This window comes from Aquarana catesbeiana, linkage group LG01 (assembly GCF_042186555.1).
Source record: "Aquarana catesbeiana isolate 2022-GZ linkage group LG01, ASM4218655v1, whole genome shotgun sequence".
Taxonomy (NCBI): domain Eukaryota; kingdom Metazoa; phylum Chordata; class Amphibia; order Anura; family Ranidae; genus Aquarana; species Aquarana catesbeiana.
In genome coordinates this window covers 875128706-875154600 of record NC_133324.1, presented here as the reverse complement: position 1 = coordinate 875154600, position 25895 = coordinate 875128706, and the positions used below count along the sequence as shown (strand labels likewise).

Genomic DNA, 25895 nt, shown 5'->3' with positions numbered 1-25895 from the left:
CCTGGATGAACCAGATATGACCATCTGGAGTCAGGTAAATTATTTTAACAAATATTTACTGTACTAATATTAATGATGTTAACTGGATGTTATAATTGTCTAAAATAATTTGGCACTCAAAATTGGGTATACATATCAATTGACAGTAGTGGCTAAATATGTTTGGCACCTGCTTGAAATAATTAGGGTGTCTGATTAGACTCTTTTATTAAAGAGAAGTATTCACATTGAATTTGCTATTCATGAGAAGCAAACTGTGTGTCATTGATGAACCCCAAAAAATATACTCAAACTATTGTCCTTTTTTTATACACAGGATGAGTCCATCCAGGAGGAATGTGGGGAAAGTGGCAGGCAGGAGGAGACCGGGCCCATGGACAGCCTGGAGGAGGCCGGATTCACCATCATCCTGGAGGAGGCTGGGCCCAGTGTCAGGCAGGAGGTGGCTGCTCCCAGTGAGGTGGCTGCTCCCAGTGAGGTGGCTGGGCCAAGTGAGGTGGCTGGGCCAAGTGAGGTGGCTGGGCCCAGTAGGAGCCTGACCGAATCCCAAGTGCCTCCCCTCCACCTTCCCAAAAAAAGGGCCAGGAAGGGGATGGTCACACAGGACGCATCCCTGCGCCTCATGCAAGAGGCCACCCGTTTTTTAAGGAGCCCCCCCGAAGCGGAAGAATCCTATGGCTGCTACTTAGCCAGCAGGCTTCTTCAGATGAATAGGGAGCAGCGCCTCATTTGTGAGCGCCTATTTGGGGAAACAATCCATAAGGGGCTGCAGGGCACGCTAACACAAAACACCCAACTACATGAGGCAGCCCCCCCTCCTCCTCCTCCTCCTCCTCCTCCTGCCACAACTGAAACACCAGAGCCACAGCCTCAAAAGAAGGCTACAGGGAAGGCTGCAGGGCAGCGTGGAGGAAAGGCTGCAGGGAAGAGAAGAAAATGATGACCTGGGTTCAGTCTGGTCTGACAGAAGACGCAGGCTGTTGTAGGACCACAGTCTGGGGACATCTAGATCATCTGCTGGTGCTGTTGATCTCTGGGATTCTTGGACCAGATTGTGCTCCCTCTTATATGGACTCCTCAAGATCCCAATTTTCTGGTACACCGACTTTTTCCAGCGTTGACTTCCTCTTTATTTTATTTTGACCATGAATAAATGGATATTTTTTGAGTTTAGCAAAAGACTTTATGTGTTTTCTTTGAAATCATTGATTTTACACACAATGTTAAATTAACAAGGGACAACAATCTCATTGAGTTAGAAAAAAAACACACCAAAAATACATTACTAATGTTAATAATGTTCAAGTGGTAAGTCTTGAAAATCAAAAAAATTACGTAACCAAAAACGGTGCTTTGGGTTAACTTTATCTAAAAACTAAAAAATAAACACTATAAAAAAAAAAAATAAGAATGGGTTCTTTGTGTTAACTTTACAAACCTAAAAAAAAAAAAAAAAAAAAAAAAAAAAAAGGGGGAAAAAGTATTATTAGTATGGAAACATTGTTTTAAAAAGGCATACTATATCATTCATGAGATCAAAGAGAAAAAGAATCCAGAAATCAGTTTGGGAGAACTCTGATTATGAACAGCAAAACACCTTCGTTCTTTAGAGCCTTCGTAAAGAAGAAATAAAATGCGCTGCATTCAACGATCACAGATTTTGCAGCGTGATGAATGTGCTACCTACAATACGAACACTAGTTTTACTAGACCGAGTGCTTCCGTTTAGTTTTTGCTTATGAGCATGCGTCGTTTTTTTGTCCGTCGGACTAGCATACAGACGAGCGGACTTCGGGGTCCGTCGTACTTACGACGTAAAGATTTGAAGCATGCTTCAAATCTAAAGTCCGTCGGATTTTAGGCTAAAAAAGTCCGTTGAAAGTCCGGAGAAGCCCACACACGATCGGATTACCAGCCAGCTTTAGTCCGTCAGCGTCCGTTGGACTTTTGTAGACGAAAAGTCCGACCGTGTGTACGCGGCATTAGAGATAACCTTTACAAAAATACTCAAAAGTCTCTGGCCGGAGTTCAGTTTTAGGAGGCCTGCTCTTTAGCCACTTTAATACGTTTTTGTCTATACCTAGTATACTGTAGTATTATATGGCATATAATAATATACGGTAGTCACTTATAATTGTATGACTACAAAAAATCAGCATGGGCAACCTAAAAAACATTCCATAAATAATCTGTCTCTCTTGCAAATTTAGCATTCCATTGCAGGGCTTTCTGCGCTGCTGCTGCTCCTATAATGAGTTCTGGCTGGGTTCATAAGCCGAAAACAAATTAATTGGCTATGCCTTTCGCTGCCCAACATTCTATGACACAGCCTGAGGCAGACTTTACCTGTCTTTATCCTATGGACATGGCTGGAGCTCATTACAGTAGTAGCAGCACAGGAAGCTGTAAGCAAAACACAAGACTGCCAGATGCAACTGTACAAAGCCTGGAAAAATGCTCAAAATCTTTTTACAAGGCAGTCCATGGCTGTCTGATGCCGACTTATGCTGATATATACATATAGTTTTTTTCCGTTCAACCCAGCGAGCTTGTTGTATTAATCATGCAATGTTATTACAGCGATCTCCCTGCTAAGCTATTGTCCCCCCCGCCAGAACACACTGATCAGCACTGACAGCAACTGGCTGCCAACGCTGATCGGATGCCGGTCAGCTGCTGGGTTTCCACCATGTTTGTTTGACAGAAGCCGGCCAGGCTGCTCTACGCACTGGTTAAATATTCAGCACATGTGTACCAGCCTTTAGGTTTTTTAAGCTTACTTTGATTTTATAGTTAGTTACCTTCTGATTTCAGTTTTGGATTCTCCAGTGCTATATAACTCAGCATGCTTTTAGGTCATGGTACATTTTGCTCATCGAGGGTTCATTCACGCCAGATGTGCTGGGATGCATTTGTGATCGCATTACCAACACATGGCAATGAAAAAATAATGGTTCCCTATGAATGAAGTCCTCAGCAGCGTGTTGCATTGCATTTGCCCAGAGCTGAAAAAAGTACAACGTGCACTACTTTGTTTCAGCGCAGGGCAACGCAATGTGTTCAAATTAATGCAAATGTGTACAAATGTGCATACACGCAACGCACTGCGAGATAAGTAAAAAAAAAAAACAGGGCAAAAAAACCCCCCAAATACAATGCATGTAAGACACACACCAACGCGACACGCATGCATTGTGGTGTGTGGTGCATTGTATCCTGGTAGTACTCCCCCACACACTTCAAGGGTTAAAGTGGATGTAAACCCGAAATTTTTTTAGATCATACTGTAGAGTATAAGATTTCCTATCATTTGAGCCCAGTCTTGCCACACAGAGTTAATCCATTTCTGAGCAATCCTCTTTTATTGTTCAGTGAGATAATTCTTGACAAACTGAGAAAAACTTTGCCAAATCCTCCCCCTTGCTGTGAGTGACAGGTGATTTACATATCTCGTGCACTAGCCTAAGACATGCATTATTTTTTAATTCCCTCCCCCACTCCTTTCTTTAGCAGCTCTGCAAGGATTGGCTGTATCACATCTCAGCATGATTTGGCATGCTGAAGTCATGTGGTTACTTTCCTGTCTTTTCACTGGATGTTAGAGATCATAGCAGAAGTTCAGTGTTAGAAATACACAGGGGAAAATGCATATTGACAAGGGGAGTGTAGAGGTGGGCGGGGAGTCTACTGACATCATGACTCCACCCACCGAGCTCCAGACAACAGACTCACCCACAGAATTTGCAGTTTTTCGGGTCTGAGGCTTGGTTCACACTGGTCCGACAAACGCTCCGACATTGGGAGCTCATGTCGCATGACGTGTGAAAATCAATGTTTCCCTTTGGGAGCCATCCTAACTGGTCCGACACAAGTTGGTCCGACTTTAAAAAATGCTCCCTGTACTACTTTGGTCCGATTTTGATCCTACTTCAGCCCATTGACTATCACTGAAGTAGGATCAAAGTCGGATCCTTGTCCTAACCATCCGACTTTGGCATCCGACATTGTGTTATTTCCTGCCCCCTGCTGTAGCCCCTCCCATTGTGTGTTAGTTTTGATTGGTCAAAGGACAAGTGTACTATCTGAAAAGTCAGATCAAAGTAGTATCCTGTCCATGAAAGATGGATGGATGTAGGACCAATGTAGGATCAATGTAGGACTGATGTCGCAAAGCAAAGTAGGATGAAAGTCGTACTACTGTCGTGTAGTATAGTGTGAACCCAGCCTAATAACAGACAGAGGGGAGACATTTGACAGGTAAAGATACATGCAGGAGGCATGTATATCCTTATAGATAACCCCTATGGCAGTAGTTTAGAAAGGATGACATTGGGTTTACATCCACTTTAAAGGTTCAGTAAGTCTATGGATTATGGAACAAAGTGTAATACTTACCTCATCCCGCACTCTGTCATCCTCCTTCCATCCCTGCAACTGGTTTATGGAAGCCGTCAAAAAAAGAAGGCAGCCGGCATCTCCAGTAATCCAAATTAAAAAAAGTCTTTATTGCTACATACAGGAACGGTGTAAGAACAGTGCAAAAGCTAACGTGTTTTGGCACAAAAGGCCTTGGCTTATGGAAGCCTCTTCTTTAAAGAAGAGGTCCGCCCCCCCAGCAAAAAATTTAAAGTCAGCAGCTACACATACTGTAGCTGCTGACTTTTAATATTAGGACACTTACCTGTCCTGGAATCCAGCGATGTCAGCACCCCAGCCGACGTTTCCATCGTCTCTCGGGTGCTGCCACCACCATTCGTAGTAAAGGAACATGGCAGTGAAGTCTTGCAGCTTCACAGGCAGTTCCCTACTGTGCTTTTTGAATGGCCCAGCCGTGGGGGTAGGAGAAGGGGGGCCGAACTTCTGAGTGATCGCGCCGCAGCGCGATCTCGCGGAAGTGGGGATAGGTACCTGTCAAAAACAGGTACCCGCTCCCCCCAAAAGGTGCCAAATGTGCCACTGGAGGGGGGGAGGAGTCAGATAAGTGGAGCTTCCACTTTTGGGTGAAACTCTGCTTTAAAGTGATTGTAAAGTCTCGTTTCTTTTTCTAAAAAAATAACAAACATGTTATACTTACCTGCCCTGAGCAGTGGATTTGCACAGAGCAGCTCCAATCCCCCTCTTCTTGGGTCCCTCTTCTGTGCTCTTGGCCCCTCCCTCCTGTCGAGTTCCCCCACAACAAGTAGCTTGCTATGGGGGGCACCCGAGCTGAGTCACAGCTCCCTGTGTCCATTCAGACAGAGCCACTGCCCGGCCCCGCCCCTCTCTCTCCAGATTGGCTGACCAACTTTGATTGACAGCAGCGGGAGCCTATGGTGCCAATCAGGAGGGAGAATCTCGGAGGGCTGAGACACTGGTGGACATTGCTGGACAGAGATGGGCTCAGGTAACTATTAGGGGGGCTGCTGCACACAGAAGGCTATTTATTAGGGTTGTCCCGATACCACTTTTTTAAGACAGAGTACAAGTAGCGATACTTTTTTCCAAGTACTCGCCGATATCGATTACCGATACTTTTTTTTTTAATGTCATGTGACAGTGGCACGTGTGTCAGTAGTTTTTTGTTTTTGTTTTTACAATTTTATTTTTTACAATTATTTTTTTAAATTATTTTTTACAATTTATTTTGTTATGTGTTTTTTACAATGCGTTCTTTTAATAAAGGGGGGGGGGGGAGTGGACAGTGTCAGTGTGTTTTTTATTTTATTTTTTACAATTAATTTATTTTTATTATTTATTGCAATTCTTTTTCTTTATTATTATTATTAGCCCTGTTGGGGGACTTTGGTAAGATATAAGGGGTCTAAACAGACCCCTGACATCTCCCCTTTGAGACAGGGAAAGGGACTGAGGACATATGTTTCCAAGTCCCCTTCTCAGCAGCCTCAGCTGCACTGAAAATGAATGGAGAGGAGACAGAGGCTCCTCTCCATTCATAAGCTGAAGCATCGTAAACACAGGTTACGATGTTTCAGTTATGTGAATGGACAGAGTCAGTTATCACTGACTGTTCATTTGCAAAAGGAAAGGAGCCAGATTTACTGGCTCCTATCTCTGCTGTCCATCCTGAAAGATCGAGGGGGCAGAGGAGGAGAACGGAGGGGGACAGAACGGAGGGGGACACAGAGGAGAATGGAGGGGGACAGAAAGGAGGGGAACGCGGAGGAGAATGGAGGGGGACACGGAGGAGAACGGAGGGGGACAGAGAGGAGGGGGACATGGAGGAGAAGGGAGGGGGACAGCAGCACGGAGGGGGACATTGAGGGGGACAGCAGCAGAACAGAAGGGGATTGGAGGAGGATACGGGGACAGTCAGCGGTGATCGGTGCAGCTTTGGGGGCAGTTACAAGCAGTGATCACCGCTGTGTAGATTTCACTATAGCAGCTGAAAGGGTGGGGGGGGGGAGAAGCGGAGAAACGGCTGTCAGCCTTTATTGAAATCTATACAGGGTGATTGGTGCTTGTAACTCCCCCTCCACACCGATCACCCTGACTGTCCAGGTATCGGGGGAAGCATCGGAGCATTTGCCCGAGTACAAGTACTTGGGCAAATGCTCGGTATCGGGACAACCCTACTATTTATTTTAATGCATTGAATGCAGTAGAATAAAAAACCTTCTGACTTCACAACCCCTTTAAAGCGGTAGTAAACTCTCATACTTCTACCTGAAAATACACAGAATAAAGTTCATTAAGTTACTTTAAATTAAAACACCGCATAGGGAAAATATATGAAGACTTCTCACTTGTAAAAACACTGTATTTGATAAAGCTCTTTTTCCTTTGCAGCCGCCGCTCTGCTGACTTCTGTCTTCCCGTGTTCAATACTTTTCTTACTTCCGCCCTTACTCCCTTTCCAGGTCCCTAATCTCGCGTGCATGTGGTACTTATCAAGCCAGGTGCTCGCAGTTGGGTTAAGGCTCAGCTCGTGAATGGGAAACAGTCTCACGGGATCTCGAAGCTGACGTCAGGCAAAAGAAATGACATAGCCCCGGCATGCAAACACCAATTTTCCGGCAAGAAGAGCCTGCCAGAAAAATGGGACTAACTGCGCATGCGCCGATTACTTCATTGATTAGAAAAGGACAGATTACACAGAAAGGGATGAGGTTGAAAGCGGTTTACACAGAGTAACAAGTTCAATGGGTAGGAAAGCTTGATATGGTGGAAAAAGCACAGGATGTGTTTACTACTGCTTTAAGGCGTTCCGGCAGGTAGCTGCATGCTGACCTTATCAAATATCAATAGTACTGCATTGTACATGAGGACACTGAGGGCCCTCAAACAATCCGAGAAGTTTGAGAGAAGACAAGAAGAGCGCCAGTGCCAATGGGAATGAGGCAAAATGTAAGGATTATAGACTTTTCCTCTAGCCCCTAGACCAGCCTTTCTCAACCTTTTCAACATAGAGAAACCCTAGAAATAACTTTTCAGTCTCAGGGAACCTCGGATAAAAATTACTATATCTACAACTCATGATACATTAGAGTGATGATAGTCAGTGGGAAGAATGTTCCTTATACTTGTGGTCATTGGGAAGAATTACCCCCTTATAGATAGCTAGAAAGATCAATGGTGTCAGAGGAAATCATTGCTCATCACTCAAGGAACCCTCTGGAGAAACCCTGCTCTAGACTTATCAAACATTTAAACCTTGCGGTGTGGGGGTTGGGGGTTACACATGATCGGAATATACGATGAAAAACTTGCGCTCGTGTGTACGCGGCATTAGACAGAGGAGCTGGCAGTCAGCGGTTGGCTTTCCACGAGTACGGAGCTTTTTCCTTTGTCGGGTTCGGCGGGCGGTGTGATTGACCATGGATCTACGTCGGGGGACATAATTTTTGGATTCTTAATAAAGGAATAGTCAAAAACTGTGTTTGTGTTTTTATTTCTAAGTGACACTTTTTTTGGTGAATGAGTAGGGGTACAATACTCTATACTTATTCACATGGGGGGGGGGGGGGGGACGACTGGGGACCCCCTTGCTAAAATGGGCTTCCAGATTCTGATAAGCCCCCACCCGCAGAACATGGGGATAAGGTGCTTTCGGGTGGGGGGCAGAGCTGCCCCAAAGCACCCCCCCACACACATGTTGAGGGCATGCGGCCTGGTATGGTTGAGGAGGGGGGGGGGGCTCGCTCACTGATGACTCATCGGTTGTTAAAGACACAGCGGCTCCCTAGCAACCAGCTATATAAAAAAAGCATCAAAAACACTTGTGCTTCTGGTGCGACTCCATTGAAGTCTATTACACGCAATCTGCTGCGGGAAAAAAGTTCCTGACCCTTTCCAAATACGCAGCGGCTGAAAAAAAGCATAGATGTGAACGTGTCCCATAGGAAACCATGTTAAATGGACTGCAGTGTGTTTCTGCAAGATGCACCAAAAAGCGCATAGCTGTGAACGAAGGGTTAAAGGAAACCTCCAGCAGCCCCTGGTCACTATGGAAGGTCAGCACACCCAGTCTTCAGCTCTGCTCACAATCAGGGGTCACCCCCTTCTCCTCCCTCCAGTCCTCCTGAGCAGTCATAGAGAAGACTTAGCACAGCTTTACCTGCAGCTCACTAGAAAGTCCCCCTTCTATGATCCTGAGCTGAGTCCCCCATTAATAGCCACCCTCTCACAAGGCACAGACACCACAGTACAGTTTATATACACATACAACAATACAGAAGGAAGACATTATCCTCTCACCCACTAATCTCCGCCTTCTGTCATCTAGTGACAACACTTTATTCTGCGACGCACGTGTCGTCATTTCCGCCCCTCTGGTGAAGCCTCTCCGGTGTTCCACCCGTCGGAGGGGAAGTGACGTCACGCGGCGCCCGGCTTGGAGGGAGCACACGTGGTTGTGAGGAGGTGAGTGTGATGTACAGAGAGAGTAATGGGGGTGTGAGGTATGAAGGAAACCTGCAGTGAGATAATCTATAAGCTTGCAATGCTAGACTCTGGCGGTGTATGTTGCCTGCCTGGTTATTGTATTCTTCTAAAGGCTTCATTATGAAGTCACTGATCTGGAACGTGTGTGCACATCAGTAGTTCTGTCTTCACTGGCCACATGCTTGTTTCTGTTCAGTGACTGATGGCTCCTTTCATGATGTGGAGGATTCCTGGCAGGAGACATTAGGCATGCTCCTCTGTCAAAGTAGAACTAAAGGCAGGGTTTTTATATACATTTTGGATATAGTAAGAGTGGGTTATAACCCTTGTCAGATTTTATTTTTGCCATCTGTGTCCCATTAGGGAGATTTCCCTTTACTTCCTGTCCCGTAGCCAAAACAGGAAGTGAGAGGAGATCCCTCCAAAGTAAGGGAATCACTGTGGTGTCCCAATGGTGAGAGTTTCCCTCTATTACTATTCTGCTGATAACCCAAAACTTGGAACTTTTTTACTTTGAGCTGAACTGTGAGTGCAGATCTCCCCTCTACAGAATGAGCTCCTTCCTCCCCCCATCCCAACTCTCCCCGCAATTCCTCACACACCTACACATGCTAGAGACTGAGGCTTCAGCTGCCATTTTTGTGGTGGGCGGAGAGTCTGAATCCCTGTCATAACTGGGAATTTGTATTCTACATTACTTATCTATATCCATACCATAAATAAAGATGTAATACCTGCATGCACTATATTGTCAAAAGTATTGGGACAGATGAACTTTAATGACATGCCAGTCTTAGTCTGTAGGGTTGAATATTGTGTTTGCCCACCCTTTGCAGTTATAACAGCTTCAGATCCTCTGGGAAGGCCGTCCACAATGTTTAGGAGGGTGTCTATGGGAATGTTTGACCATTCTTCCAGAAGCACATTTGTGAGGTTGGGCACTGATGTTGGATGAGAAGGCCTGGCTCGCAGTCTCCGCTCTAATTCATTCCAAAGGTGTTCTATCGGGTTGAGGTCAGGACTCTGTGCAGGCCATTCAAGTTCCTCCACCCCAAACTTGCTCATCCATGTCTTTATGTACCTTGATTTGTGCACATGGCCCCTTCTTCTTCCAACATGACTGCGCACCAGTGCACAAAGTAAGGTCCATAAAGACATAGATGAGCAAATTTGGGGTGGAGGTACTCGACTGGCCTGCACAGAGTCCTGACCTCCCCTAATGCTGGCCTTACACTGACAGAATTTCAGTTGTTTGCAGACTGAACAATTATTCGTCGGTCGAAAGTGAATTGGCCACTGACTGACAGAACAAACTCGTTTTCATGATCTCAGGATAACAAAACCTAAATCAAACAACAGAATATTCTCTTCATTTCGATTATAACATACACAAATATACTTTAGTTGAAACGGTAAAAGTTACGCTTTAGATCCATCAAAACCATCGGTAAAGTTGGGTCCACTAACGGCAGGATTGTCGAATGATCTTTTCGAAAGCGACCAGTTTTGGCTAAAATTCTGTGTGTATGGCCAGCATTAGACTGGGATGTCATTAAAGTTCATGTGCGTGCAAAGGCAGGTGTCCCAATACTTTTGGTAATATAATGTTTCTCTATTTATCTGTCTATAGTATTTAAAGTGACACTAAAGCTTGTATTTTTATTTTTTAATAACAAACATATCATACTTACCTCCACTGTGCAGCTCATTTTGCACAGAGTGGCCCCTGAACATCCTCTTCTGGGGTCCCTCGGCGGCTCCTCCCCGCATTAGATAACCCCCTTGGAGAAGCGCTCTCCCGGGGGGGTTACCTTGCGGGCGCACTCCCGAGTCCATCATTCAGCGTCCATAGAAGCCAAATGTATGACTCGGCCCCACGCCCCCCCCGGTCATTGGATTTGATTGACAGCAGTGGGAGCCAATGGCTGGGCTGCGATCAATCCATCCAATCAGGACCCATGACACTTTCTTTTGCTGGTGTGCTCGTCCCCAGGACGTGATAGAGGGGGTACAGGTAAGTAAAACGGGGGCTCAGGGGGGCTGCAGCATTACAGGAGGTTTTTCACCTCAATGCATAGAATGCAGTCAGAAGGCAGCAGCGGACATCTTGTTACACCCAGCCAAGTCTTAAATTTCAGCCTCATTTTAGAAATAAAGTGAGCATATATGCTTAAATACAGTATTTTGAAAACCGTGAGACTGTTTTGATGTTGAATTTTGAAAGCAGCGACAAGCCGTTCTGTCAGATTAGCAAACAATCTACCGTGGCCAAGTGTGGGGTGTACCAAGATGGGCGTCTCAGGCTTATTGCAGTGTTCCGTCAGATTAGCAAACCTGTCCTATCAGCTAACAGAACATCAAACAGTCTCACGGGTTTCAAAATACAGTACGATTGTTGGCCGCCTGAGCTTCTGTTTTTTGTCAAAAGGGCATGTGCCAGGATCTTGTCTTGCATACTAACGGTACGCAAATTGTCAATTGACAAACACAAATGTAGTGACATACTACGAGGAATTTCAGCTCTTGAGCGCCACCCTTTGGGCCCCTTCTGCTAATGTCGTGTTTGGTGAGCATTGATTCCGAGCATGCGTGTTTGTACTTTCGACTTTTGTGTGACGGATTTGTGTACTGACCATACGAAAATCTGAGGTGGAGCCTTAAAGGGGTTGTAAAGGTAAATTTTTTTTTTTTTTTTTAAATAACAAACATGTCATACCTTCACTGTGCAGCTCGTTCTGCACAGAGTGGCCCCGAACCTGCTCTTCTGGGGTCCCTCGGCGGCTGTTTCAACTCCTCCCCGCAAGAACTAACCACCTTAATGCGAGCTCCCTCGCATGGTGGTTAGTTATTGCGGGCGCGCTCCCGTGATACAGCCGGCAGCTATAGCCGCTCACTGTATCACTCGGCCCCGCCCCCCCGGCGTGCAGCGTCATCGGATGTGATTGACAGCAGCGCGAGCCAATGACTGCGCTGCTTTCAATCCATCCACTGTAGCCAATCGGCGACCAGGCTGAGCTGCAATAGAGATGACGGGAGCGAGCGGCTGAGTTTCGATGTGTCAGGTAAGTAAAACGGGGGGGCTGGGGGCGGCGGTATTGTCAAAAGTTTTTTACCTTTACAACCCCTTTAAGGGACAGTTTGACAAAAATTTACTAGCCTGTCATCCAACATTCGTTGGCCGAAAATTGGAAAACAATTGTTGAAAGGAGCGTACTAACGGTAAGAACTTTGGACAAAAGCCTGTCAAACAGCAATCCCCTTCTGATTTTTGTATCGTGTGTACGAGGCTTTAGGCTGGGTTCACACAAGTGCGGTGCGAATTCCAGCTCCATTTTCTCTGCGAAGAGAAAAAACAGCTGTTCAGTGGTTCCTCTCCGTTGTAGCTGCGGTTCAGTGAGGAGAAGGAGAGAATTCGGAATGTACCAGCAAATCAGATGTGTTCTCATAGAAGATAATGTGCTTGTAATTGGCACCGCAATGCCCAGAAAACGCACACATTTTTTGGGCAATGCGCAGTGCGAATGCAACGCACATATGTGAACCAGTTGCATTCAAATGAATGCATTTTAAAATGTCTTGCGAATTGGATGCTGGGTAAGCCGCATCTAATTCGCATAGGTGTGAATGGGGCCTTAGTCTCAGTAAGACTGTTAGCTCAACCTCTGAACTGTTCATGTCACCTCACCTTATTGGCTGGTGGTGAATCGTGGGGAGGAGACCCTGCAGAGGGGAGGTGGATGAGAGGCACTTTTTCGGGATTGATGGACACACTGCTCCACCCCCAACCTGGATGTGCCAACCTGGAGCTTAGAGTTTGTGGGTACCTTCTGTTCATCATTGTGGCCTACCACCCTAAATAGGGTGTCTTCACCCCCTTGTGGGCAAAGCTGCCAGACATATGGCAAGGTCTGTATTATCCGCCGGTCGCCTCAGGCGGACGTTTCTGCCCTTCACCTCAGACAAACTAGAGCTTAAGTCTTTCATTTATGAGGGGCCCCTCCATCGTTGCAGTCTATGGTCAAGTGGTAAGGACTGACATTACATTTTGTTCACTAAATCTAAAGATATAGTTAATTCTCTAGTCCTAGGTAAACTTGCTAAAATAAAGTCAGTTTTTTTACTTTCTCATCTCATCGGTCCTACTTGACAGGACCACCCTAGAGTCTTAGGGTCAGTTCACACAACATGCAGTCCATTGCGTTTTTTATTTTTCTGCATCAAAAATGCATGGAAAGTAGGTTTCCAATGGCATGTTTCACACCAGTGCTGTCAGTTCCAGAAAAAAAAGTAGAACATGCTGCATCCGGAAACCCATCGAAAATGCGTTTAAAAACGCGCAAGTAGAAATGCAATTGGAACGGATCTGGAGAGTGTTTTTGTGGTGTGAACCAACCCTTAGGGCACTTTCACACTGGAGCGTTGGCTGTACTGTCGTTTTTAGCAAAGCTTTTCGGCCGCTACCGGGGAGCTTTTAACCCCCGCTAGTGGCCGAAAAAGGGTTAAAAGCGACGCTCCAGTGGTGCTTTGCAGGCGGTTCTGCGGCGCTGCCCATTGATTTCAATGGGCAGGGGTGCTTTAGGAGTGGTGCATACACTGCTCCTAAAGTGCTGCAAAGATGCTGCTTGCAGGATGTTTTTTAACGTTCCGCAAGCGCACTGCTCCAGTGTGAAAGCACTCGGGCTTTCACACTGGAGTGAGAGGAGAGGCGCTTTGCAGATGCTATTTTTAGTGCTTTAGCGCCTGTAAAGCGGCTCAGTGTGAAAGTATCCTTAGGGGACAGTCTAGTCTCTTGAATTAATACTTTAATGTTTTTTTTGTTTTGCTGTTCTGCCTTGTCTATTTTCTGGGTGGTCTTGTCATAACTCAACTCAAATTAATTTCTATGTGTGGTGAAATCTGGGCCCAGGCATGCTTTAGTGTGAGAAGGTCAATCTCTCTAATGCCCCTTTCACACGGGTGGACCGTTCAGATCGGACCTTAACGAATGCTCCATACATCTCTATGGAGCGACGGATGTCAGCGGTGACGTGTCTGCTGACATCCGATCCGCCCTGATTCGATCCGCTCCGCTAAATCCAGACAAATGGAAACCCTATTTTCCATCCGTCTGGCGGATCAGATCGGTTGAAAACGGACAGACGGTCGGTTTTCATCCAACCCCCCCCAGAGGAGAGCAGAGATTTGACAGGTCAGTTTCTGCACAGTGTGCACGGACAGACTTGTCATCCGCCGGCTTAGCGGGAATCAATGGATCGATCCCTGTTGAGCAAGCAGATGTCTGAAAACGGATCCGTCTGTGTGAAAGGGGCCTAAGAGGGACTCGGACAGGAATTAAACCTGACAGGGGTTCTAATCCCGCTCTACTCTGTCCAAGACGAAGAAGAAAAAGGTTTGCCTTCAATTATACTTTAATGTGATGCCATTCTTATCTGCTCTGTGTAATGGTTTTGCACAGAGCATCCCCGAATCTGCCTGAGCTATCCCACCATGAGGCTGTTCAAGCCAACAGCTAATCCTAGGTGGTGGAAAGGGACATGATATGTGTGGCTGCAGGGCAGGGAATGCCTCCACCGCCCTTTGTTGGCTTTGACAGCTTCCCGGCAGGATAGCCCAGGCAGGTCAGACTCATCATGATCAAACACCTGAGCTCAGCACTGCTCCCCGGCACTTCTGCTGCCATGCTACAATTCACAACAGTGGAAATCACACTATTCTCTATGATGCCTGTTCACACCAATGCAACATGGTTTGGTGCGATGTTTGATACCTTGATACCTTATATGTTCTTCTTTCTGTGTTTTTTGTCCCTGCAGACTTCAGTGGGTTTGCATGAAAAAATGCATGTACATATATTTTTTTAATTTTTTACTTAAAATCCACTCTCATCATCCTAGCAACAATGATGTCAGTCATTGGCAAAAACAAAAATGCAGGAAGTAGGAAATCGCATGAAAAAACACATTATAAACAGGCTACAAAAATGCACTGAAAGACGCATATTTAGGCAGCAGCACTAGTGTGATCCTAGACTAAGGCCTCTTTCACACTAACGATCCGTATGTCCGTTTTTCATCCTTCCGTTTTCGGATGCAAAACGGACATACATGAATCTCTATGGAGCATCGGATGTCAGCGGTGACATGTCCGCTGACATCCGACCCACTCCGTTCCGAAAAAGTGTAACGGAGGAAAAACCTACTTTTCCATCCGTTATCGGATCAAGTGACGACGGACACTACGGTCCGTCGTCATCATCCGATCCCCCCATAGGGGAGAGCGGCGCTCTGACAGGTCCGTCGCTGCACAGTGTGCAGCGATGCACCTGTCATCTTCCTGCTCAGCGGGGATCGGCGGAGTGATCCCCGCTGACCAAGCGGATATTCACAGGGCGGATCATCACTGATCCGCCCCATGAGAAAGAGCTCTAAGGCGGGCCGTAGATTTCCTTCAACCATGGGTTGAAAGAAAGGAAAATCACTCAGTTTTCCCATCAACACAGTCAGTGTGTTGATGGGGTAAACCCTCCCGCTGCTCTATTGTATTCCAGTGGGTGGTTTCCCTGCCATCAGAATACAATGATCACTGCTGGCAGATATAGACAGACAGGCTGGTCTCAATCGACTTCAGTACAACCAGTCTGCCCATAGATGAATCAAATTTCGTCTGGTTCCTCCTGAACCAGCCACATTTCAATTCCTCTATGGTCAGCTTAGGAGCTGCTCCCAGTTGCTCGTTCTGCACAGATACCGATGACAATATGTTGGTGCGTGCTAGAACGTAAAACCAAAAGCTACTAACGATGTCAAAGCAACTTTATTGGGAGCAATAGCTAGGTGCCAATAAGATACAATGGGGTACCTGTAATGACGTGTCCCACTTGTGGCTGCTACTTTTTTTTTTTTTTTCCTTGAAAATTGTTAGCTACATGCAGCCTCTGACAGTGATGTCACTGCCGATTTTCTGGCGGTAAAACTGAATGTGTGTCTCACACGCTCTCCCTCCCACACAGTGGGAGAGTTTCAGGAACAGAGGCAGCACAGCCAATCCAGAAAGCAGTGGGCAGGACTAGGCGTGGCCAGGTGCTAATTGACCAGCTACAGAACTGTTAATCTGCACTGACGATGCTGATAGCCACGCCCCCTGCAGCAGCATCATATCTCACTGTAGTGCTAGCTATAAGAGTGACAACTCTGCTCTGAATTCAGCAGTGCAGCATTGTTGCCACACCATCACAGGAAGTTGCGTTAGGTGGACTTCGCTGGCAGGATCAACAGGTACTTTGTAGAGGGGTAAGTACTACAGCACATACAGTATGCTTTGAAGCACAACTATGTCCTCCTATTAATCTGGCCATACATATTACATTTTAGGTTTACAACCTCTATTTTTTTCGATTTACCAATTGCTATAAGGACATTTCTAAATAATCCTTTTAGTCTGTAGTCAGTCGGGAATGGCCTTTTTGCTACTCAGGTATTAACAGCCATTACATTGTAGTTCTACCCAGCACTGACCTTCAGCACCCCCTTTCCCCCATGCTGCAATGATTTTGAATTGAAATAGCAGTAAAACATTATGGGTATTGTCCACTCTGAATAATGTTTCTCTGTTTGTTTTCGGGCAGTAGGATCCGCTGTGCCTGCCGCAGTCACCATGGTATTTTTCACCTGCAATGCTTGTGGAGAGTCCCTGAAGAAAGGACAAGTGGAGAAGCACAGGGCGGTGTGCAGGAATTGTCGATGCCTCTCATGTATTGACTGCGGGAAGGACTTCTTGTAAGTGTATAGTTGAATATAAGTTTCACATTGATATCACTGAATCTTCTTTTCTTAGACATTTAGTGGTTTAAAAGTCAAAAGTCATGTGTTTTTTATGTAGTTTTTTGTATCATAATGGAGGACTTGTGCATGTTACTGTGGATGAAACTAGGCCCCTTACCCTATACTTCTTAAAGGAAAACTTCACTTTGATGAAAAAGAACTGTAATTGCGGAGTTGATTTTGCATGTTCTGGGTTGTGGTTGAGCTCCTTATCCTTCTATCAATGATTTGGAACAAAAATCACATTCAGCAAATACAGCTCCTATTTCTATTAATAAAAGTTGCCTTTGCAAGTTGAATTAAAGTAGAACTAAGGAAGGAAATATTTACTTTTGTTTGGGTGTTTTTTTTATTAATTTTTTTTCCATCTGTGTCTAATTGAGGAGAGTTCCCCTCACTTCCTGTCCCATAGTCAAAATAGGAAGTGAGAGGAAATCCCTCCAAAGTGACAAAACCCCTGGTTGTCACAAGAACTAGTGTCCCCATTGGAAGATATCCCCTTCTATTACTGTTCTGAGGGCAACTCAAAATTCTTTTTTTTTTTTTCTTTCAATGAGGACAGTAAACATGACAAATAGAGAAGGCGAATCTCCCCAATAGGGGCACAAGCCGCAATAAAAACCTGACAAGTGTTCTTGTCCTTCTCCACTGTATCAAAAACGAAGAAAAACGTTTTGCTTTTAGTTAGCTTTAAACCTCTGCATTAAAGTAATTACAGTAATTAAAGTATTACTAAACCCAGGACCCTGCATTCACTATATCTGTTCTCCCACAGTACACAGAACATGGAAATGCTATTATTTTAGTAAATATAAATTGCTAAATACCTTTTCTCATCAGTAGTATATAGTAGTCTTTTTTGCCTTCTATCAGTGTCTGGTTAAAGCTTGTAGGAGGAGTTTTCATATTGCACTGGCTGTCCTATCAGGATACAGGACCCCTGACTTTGTCTGCACAGTGCTGATTGGCTGTGTGCTGGTCACATACACTCCCCCCCCCCCCCCCCCCAAAAAAAAACTCTAGCAATACACACCAAACTGAGCATGTGCAGCCTGACTCCAGTAACTCTGTTTTATCCGGACATGTTTGGGGGACAATGCAAGAAGGGGAGGGAGGATCTGTGGATACAAGATCAAACAGCCTTTTTACACAATGCACAGGATCAACCCCTTAGGTTCCACAGTGAATATAAAAAGCATGCTATGCTGTATATACTGATTTTACTGTTGTGGGTTTAGGAACACTTTAAAAAATGGGCCCCAGGTGTTTATTTTTTTTTTTTTGCCATAATGTACTAGTATGCCCAGCGATCCACCCCAGTGCTGTGTTGCTAGTGCTCTTGGCTGTTACTGGTGCTTCTATCCTCTCCCAGTCTTCCTTCTGAGTTCGGACTCTTCGTTCGATTGGCTGGGCTGTGAAGACCTTACTCCTGCGCATGCACATGGAATTCACGTCATGATGGCACAGAGTGGTGCCGTACATGTACACTCGGCTGCATGTGTGTGGCTCAGTGTACATTAACACTGCTAAGCAGGTAGAAGGGCTTCTGTCATAAATATCCTACATGTCTGCATGCTTTTTTTTTTCAAATAATTCTTTGAGTTTTTTTCAGCTTTAATCTGATTTTATAAACAGGTTTCCATGGTATTCTGTGCAGATAAAATCCAAGAACTGTTAGTCCAGTGGTTCTCAACCTGGGGGTCGAATGATGATTTGCTAGGGGTCATGGAATCCTGGGCTGTTTCTGAATCCTGCACCGCTCTCCCAGCCTTTTCGCTGGAGCCTGTGGCCGCCCAGCTGGACTGTTCCTAGAGCCCACGGCTGCCCACTCAGCCTTCTCACAGCCGCCCATTCAGTTCACGGCATGGCTGGGGGGAAGAGACTAGAGGTCAGCTGACTGGTTAGGAGCGTGAAGTGGGAGGGGCTAAAGGAGACCCCCTCTCCTGATTTCTGCATAGGTGTCACTGCTGCGAGACACTACAAAGTCAGAGACATAGTGAGTAACACTACCTGTGATTATAGTTGCCATTAAAAGTCCCCACTACAGTTCTCAGATCAGCAGATGACCTTGATCAAGAGCACCTAAGTTGGCTGATCAGAACTCTCCCCAGCCCTGCCACTGATCCCATCCCCCCACCAGCACTGGTACTCATCCACCCCCCACCAAGGAGTAAAGAAAGAATAAAAAATAGAGAATACATGGAAGGGAGAGGAAAAGAGGGGGAGGAACAAAGAAAAAGGGAAAGAAAGAAGGCTAGAGAGGGGGATGGAGGGGGGAAAAAAAAACAAGAAATTAGGATAGAGAGATGTAATAGGGAAAGAAAGGAGAACAAAGGGAGTGGTACATCCTAAAATGTACTATAAGGGGTTTTAATACAGTACGAGTGGAAGGGATTCAGGGAGCGCTAAATGTTCATGGGTTAGGGACGCAAATGACTTGTCTTGGGTGCTGACAACCCACGCTACGAAAATAATTTTACTGTTAGTGGTCCCCACAACTTGGGAAATTTTTTCAAGGGGTCATGGCACTAGGAAGGTTGAGAAGCACTGTGCTAGTCATATGTTCCATGGTGGAAAATATTCATACTGTCACATGACACAAGTGACACAATGCTGATTGGGGTGAGGAAGGGAAGTCTTTTAGGCTGCATTCACACTAAAGCATTTTGTAAACATGAGTGTCATAAATGTGATGCCGCTTATTGTTAATGGCACCACAAATGCAGCAACTTGACGTGGATTTTTTTGCATGGTTGAAAAAAAAAAAAAAGGCTTGAAGCTCAAAAAGGTGCACAAGCGACTTTGCTATGCATAGGGCGGGCCATTGAAATGAATTGGTTACCCTATGCACATAGTGCAGCAATGCACAAAAACATTGAATGGTACTAAGTTTTGTGTTATACTTTCTGTTCATTCCAGGGGAGATGATTATAAAAGTCATCTGAAGTGTATAAGTGAAGATCAGAAATACGGTGGGAAGGCTTTTGAAGCGAAGGCCAACAAGGGAGATGTGAAGCAGCAGCAGTGGATTCAGGTATATATCACTGCCACAGACTGACAATGGTAGCAGGTGTTTAGGTTGCTATAACACGATACTAAAGAGCACTGCATATACTATAGCCTATGAAACAAAACTCGTGACCGAGCCTAAAGGTCAATTGCCACATATACTGAAAGCTTAGCCAAATTTTAGTAACTATAAAATATCCAAGCCATGTTAGCCATGCTGACTCAAAGCTACAAGAAAATAGCATGCTGTTTTGAGATCGATGTGTTTATATGAAGTTTTCCATAAAGTGGAGAGCAGAATTCACAATCTACCAGTTATCAGATCTCTGATTTTCTAGACCAGTCTTTCTCAACTGGGATCACTCAACAGAAATATGACAACCAAAAAAGAGGGAATGGGCAGCCTAAGGCGCGTGTATCAGAGCATGCCATGTCATTTTCAGCTGCACCCAGAAGATTGTCACGTGGCTTGTGAGAAACCTCATACTGACCTACCAAAGGATCATCTGGTGCGCCTCTATTCCCTACAAACACATTCCTTCTGCCGTTGGCTATAACTAACAGCTTACTATGTGGTTAGCTGCATAGCCTGGCCTGCCAGCTGCAGCAGTCAGGACTTATTCAAGATCTAAAGGTACAGTAATTGGGTCTGATATGGTGCCTGAAGGTACAGGTAATTGGGTTGGTGCAGGAATTTGGGCTGATCTGAGGTTTGGAGGTGCAAGAATCGGGGCTAAACTGAGGTCTAAAGGTACAGGAATTGTGGCTGATCTGACGTCTAGAAGTTCAGGAATATGACGCACTAATGCTCACTGGCATGCAGGTTGTTCAATGCTTCTAAATTGGCACTTAATTGGTACAGTTTTGCTGGCCCTGCAGTAAAGCCTCTCCCCATGTCTTCCAAGTAAGTAACCAATGACCATTTTTAGTTTTGTATAGGATAGAAATTTCTCCTACTGTTCACTAATAAAGCGGTAATAAACCATGTGCTAGTATGCATCACATACTAGCACAATATGAAACAATTACCTTAGAACAAAACCCTCCGGTGGTGCGCTGTCACCGATGACAGAACTTTCCATCTTCACCCGGGTTCACAAACTTCAGCTGTTTGAATGGCTGAGCCATGGTGATGTGACTCCAGCAGCACACTGTCCATTGAGAACGCAGTGTGCAAGTGATGTCACCGGCTGCTACTATTGTAAATATTTCCCAAATGGTGCACGTTTAGGAGATATTTACTCCCTACCTACGGGTAAGCCTTATCATAGGATTACCTGTAGGTACAAGTAAACAAGGTGGGCTTTACTACCACTTAAAGGGCCTTCTTCCCCACAATGTAATGGGGCGTTTTCCTACTGACCACCAGTGTAAGGTAGCACTGCCCTGAACACTACTATGTTTTTTACTGTGTGGGTGGACACTACATGTTTTTACTGCCTGTGTTTGTTTTCTTTCCATTTTTACTATCTGTTTTTATTTATTATTTTGTTATTACTAAAGGCAATTTCTTCATAGAGTAGGGAATGTTTAAAATAATCTGCTCTGGCTGTCGAGTATGCTAGATTGTCACAGTTCTTCTTGTATTTTATATCTACAACTTGGTGATCAAGCTAATGTATAAGGACCTTAAAATATAATATTACCAGGCTTTTCCCTGTCACCTAAAAATTATTTCACTGGATCTTTGAAATTGTTGAGAGACTCCTTAACTATAACCTATAACCAGACTGTGGGATAAGGCATAGGTTAAAGGCTAAGTTCACCTTTTACAGAAAAGAAAATAAATGCACATTTTTGCAGGTTAAAAAAACGTTCATTTATTTTTTTTTTTTTGTTTAGGAGCCTGCAAAGTATTCCACCCAGGATCAGTAGATGGCGGATGCAATTTCAGGCTCCTGCACACTAGGGTTGATTTACTAACACTGGAGATCTGGCGCAGTTGTGCATGGTAGCCAATCAGCTTCTAACTTCAGCTTGTTCAGTTAAGCTTTGAAAAAAAAAATTGGAAGCTGATTGGTTTCTATGCACAGCTGCACCAAATTTTGCACAGTCTTTGTAAATCAATCCCTCTGTTTCCAGCTTTCAGCTGTACTTCTGTAGGGGCTGTCAGCTGAGGGGAGTGTGAATGGACTATGAACGTTCATCACGCTTGTGGCCCATTCATACTACAAGTCAGTTTGATGAGGTGGAAGACGGGACTTTTTTTCATTCACAGATTCCTGATGCCGTTTCTAAATATGAAAGCAGGTGCGAGGAGAAGTTTCTCCCCCCCCCCCCCCCCCTGCCAACTGTCACAGGAAAGGGGGAGGATTGGGGGGTGCGGGGGGAGGTTGCTGAACATGTTACATCCTAAATACAGGTAGAACATGTACAAGAAGGTGAACGTATCCTTTAAACAACTACCTACACTGCTGAAATACAAATGTGTGTACTATTTTACCTGCCAAAGGAATGTGATCCTGTTCAGCCCAGATTTCGATCCTGTGGAAGCACAGCATTGCACCCTCTGCCTACTGATTGGACAGTGAAGGAAGAACAAGACTGAAGATGTCATCCCTCTGCTCAGTCTGCTGTATTCTTCTGTCAGCAAATGCTGTGCAGCACACCCAGGATGGCTGCTATCGCTGTCCTTTCCTCTCCTAGCCTCAGTGCTTCTGTGCTGAGTATGACAGGAGGCTGATGTTAGGACAAATTAATTTGCTTATACTAGTTGCATTTGGGGGGGGGGGGGGGGGGGTGGCTAAATCTGTGCCTTTTAACCATTAACATGTGGGGGGGGGGGTTTCATAGGAGGTTTTGTTTCTCTACGCCCGGTAACCAAATAATCTGCTGAAAAATTGTCAGTAGATAAAACTTTTTAGATATTGCTTTAATGGTCACCAAAAATCATGGTTTTAAACATAAATCATATCTAAACCCAAGAATAAAAATGTAGTGTGTTGCAGTTCGCCACTCCCTAGATATGGTGGTTGCATTGGTTTTCTTTTTTTCCTTATTATACCTGGTAATGCTGCAGATAACACATTTTATGGCCTAGAGTGACAACGCTTACTTACTGTACTGAGCCTCCCCTCTCATCCATGACATTGGGGGGGGGGCGGTATTCTGTAGCCCAAAGAGCGTTTGGAACAATACTAACTGATAATGGTCAGGAAAGGCACGAGATTACAGGTTGCCCTTTGGATTTCTGGCAGGGTCAGCAGGTACCTTTTATGCCGTGTGTCCCTCACACATTGTTGGGTATATAAAATAAACACAGGCTCACTTCTTATCCTTCACATTTAAAAAAAGAACAGCTTCTATTCCTATAGTACATCAACAGCAGTATATGGTTAAAAAAATAGAGGGTTAACCTAGACTAGAGGGTCAACATGGGGTAGCAGTTATATAATTGGTTAATGATGGAGGTAATTTCGTGACGTCAAAGTTATGTGTTGCCAGAAGCAAGGGTATGTTTGTCTTTTAATTTGTACCCAATTTATCATTATTTCCATCTGCTCCATGTACCTGAAATCCTGTAAGTCATGTAATTTCCATTCCTTTAACTGCCACTTATAAATAGTTTTTCAGCTTAGCTTTTTGTAAGTGATTATAGGAACATTCTGTATTTCCTGTGCTTTACGAGGCTCTTATTCTGTTGGAATTTAAAAGAGAGTTTTCTCGAATCGTCTTCCAGGGCAGCATCCGAGAGATAGGCTCCTCCTCCCTAAAACAGGAAACACATTAGTCCACCATTATAAATTTCACACTCTTACCTGTGTGCCTCAGTTGTTTGTGTTTCCTCCGGACCCACAGGAGCTGCAAGAACGTTTGTTATTTTATTTTCACCTGTCTCTGTGCTTGTTGCAGGAGACCCCCTGCCAGCATCCCATACAGCCCAAGGGGCTTTGGGAGGGCGAGCAGGCGCAGCACTGGGCAACATTGCTCAAAGCCTGAGATTTCGCCCCTACTGAGGGGTCTGCAATCATCCCCCCAGGCTGCAGGAGGACTTTGTCATCCCCACCCCATGCCGCTGTTTAGGCCTGTGTATGCTTCCGCAAGCACCCCCCTCTGGCTTTCCGCAGAATCTGGAGCCCGCCAGGGGGGATGGATACATGCATAGATGGGCGCCCCCCCCCACCGCCGCCGCCGACCGCTGCCGAAATCCTCAGCAGCAGAGGGTCTAGCAGGGAGGGGTTTGCACCTTCTAAATTAGGTCCCTGGTGGCTGCGGCTGTCCCCCCAAACGAATCCGCCGCTCTCCGGGCGGCGCAGCAGCGTCCTCACCGCCACAGGCCGCTACAGGAAGTCGGGGGTGTACCAAGATGGCGCCGAGGAAGTTCCGCTTCCGGGTTGGCGGCCATTTTCCCGTAGTCTATCTACTGCGGAGATAGAGCAGGGACTCCTAGGGGCGGGAAGTTTAAAAAAAAAAAAAAAAAAAAAAAAAGAGAAAACAGAATACAAATAGCAAATTTGTTCAATGCTACCCTTCACTACCAGCACAGTTACTCTACAATACAGCGGCATGTGCAGGTGTGTCCACCAACCTGCACGGGGTCAGCCGGGGGCGGGGCCGGAGCTTATGCAGGAAGCAGATAAAAAGGCCTCTAAGCAGAGGATCCTGGTGGCTGATCATGTCTGACGCTTCCCCACCCTGCCCTGCAGATCCTGCAAATCAGGACAGCTCCAAGGTAAGCCAGAATATTCTTGAATTATCTCTGTCTTAACCTCTTTACTGCCTATCTACAGGCAGTTCCTTTGACTCACGGGGTTTTTCTTTGTTGTTCTCTATGCTCGCTTGCAGGCAAAGACCCCTGAGGAAAGGAAGGCTAAAGGCAAAACATGTGCCTCATGCAGCCACAGGCTTTCCCCAGATTGGAAAAAGCCCCTGTGTCAGAAATGCTTAGACAAAATGGTGGCAAAAGAATCCACAGGGATTTTTGAAAAACCTGCTCAATTCTTTTAAGAAAGAAATTCAGAGCACCATGGCACCACTACGCTCAGCTATAGAGAAATTAGAAACGCCAGCAAGTGTCGCTCAGGCCAGTATCCCATCTACCAGCGGAACACACATTCCAAGGGAGAACAAGGTACAGGCAGAACAAGAGGTGGATTCAGATGAATCTGAACAATCTGAATCAGAAGACGGTATCTGTTCAGACTCAGAGGAGGAAGATGACACGACAGACTGCAACCTGTTTCCTTCTGAGGACACAGACAGTCTTCTCAAAGCCATCACTGACACTCTAGGCATTAAAGAACAGAAAACCGCAGAACTCACTATGCATGACAGAATGTACAAAGGGCTCCAGCCCAAGAAGCCAAGAACGTTCCCGGTACACCAAACACTTAAGGACATAGTCAAAAAGGAATGGGAAGACCCAGAGAAAAAGCTTTTCATCCCCGCCACAATCAAACGCAGATACCCGTTTGCGGAAGCAGACACCAAAACCTGGGCTAAATGCCCCAAGGTGGATGCCTCTCTGGCAAAAATCACGAACAAATCGGACTTGGCTTTTGATGACGCAGGTACCCTCAGCGACCCCATGGACAAGAAAATAGAAGCTCTCCTGAAAAGGGCATGGGAAGCAGGGGCGGCAAACCTAAATCCGGCTATTGCTTCCACCTGCACAGCCCGAACCTTGCTAATCTGGCTAACCCAGCTGCAAGATCTATTGGAGAACGACACACCCAGGGAGGAACTAATTAAAACCATCCCCACACTAACTAGAGCGGCAGCTTTCTTGGCAGATGCTTCAGCAGAAACTGTCAGAATATCCTCTAGGACCACGGCACTACTAAACTCGGCCCGCAGAGCCCTGTGGTTAAAATCCTGGGGGGGGGGATGCACCTTCCAAGAACCGTTTATGTGGCATACCATTCACTGGAGACCTACTGTTTGGTCCCGAACTAGAAACAGTCCTGGATAGGACTGCAGCAAAAAATAAGGGGTTCCCTCAAACCAAGAAGAGACAAGGGAAGGCGCCCTTTCGGCATTTCAAGAAATTCAATAAGCCAGGGGCAAAAAAGCACTGGGGTCAACAAAACAAGAAAGGCAAAAGTGAATTCATCCTCAAGCCTAATACCCAAAAGAACAAAAAACAATGACTGCCTTCAGGTGGGGGGCAGATTGGCGGCTTTCTCCCACCAATGGGAGGAGATAACAGAAAACAAATTCATACTGCGCACCATAACGGATGGTTAC

The 25895-nt window shown here is 45.5% G+C and overlaps 2 protein-coding genes across 3 annotated transcripts in view; one reads left to right on the top strand and one right to left on the bottom strand.

Annotated features, from left to right (window-relative positions):
• Positions 1–8792, bottom strand: part of ZBTB49 (zinc finger and BTB domain containing 49) — a 91934-nt gene extending 83142 nt beyond the window's left edge. The window contains exon 1 of the mRNA XM_073610181.1: positions 8695–8792. The gene's annotated coding sequence lies outside the window, so the exon portion shown is untranslated. The remainder of the gene's footprint in view (positions 1–8694) is intronic.
• LYAR (Ly1 antibody reactive) overlaps positions 8737–25895 on the top strand; it is a 46252-nt gene continuing 29093 nt past the window's right edge. Inside the window, exons 1-3 of one of the 2 annotated variants that reach the window (XM_073610201.1) lie at positions 8737–8859; positions 16508–16655; positions 19620–19734. In XM_073610201.1, the coding sequence (XP_073466302.1) occupies positions 16534–16655; positions 19620–19734 (237 nt within the window). In that variant the 5' untranslated portion in view covers positions 8737–8859; positions 16508–16533. Of the gene's footprint in view, positions 8860–16504; positions 16656–19619; positions 19735–25895 lie in introns of both variants that reach the window. The other variant, XM_073610193.1, reaches the window with a different exon arrangement.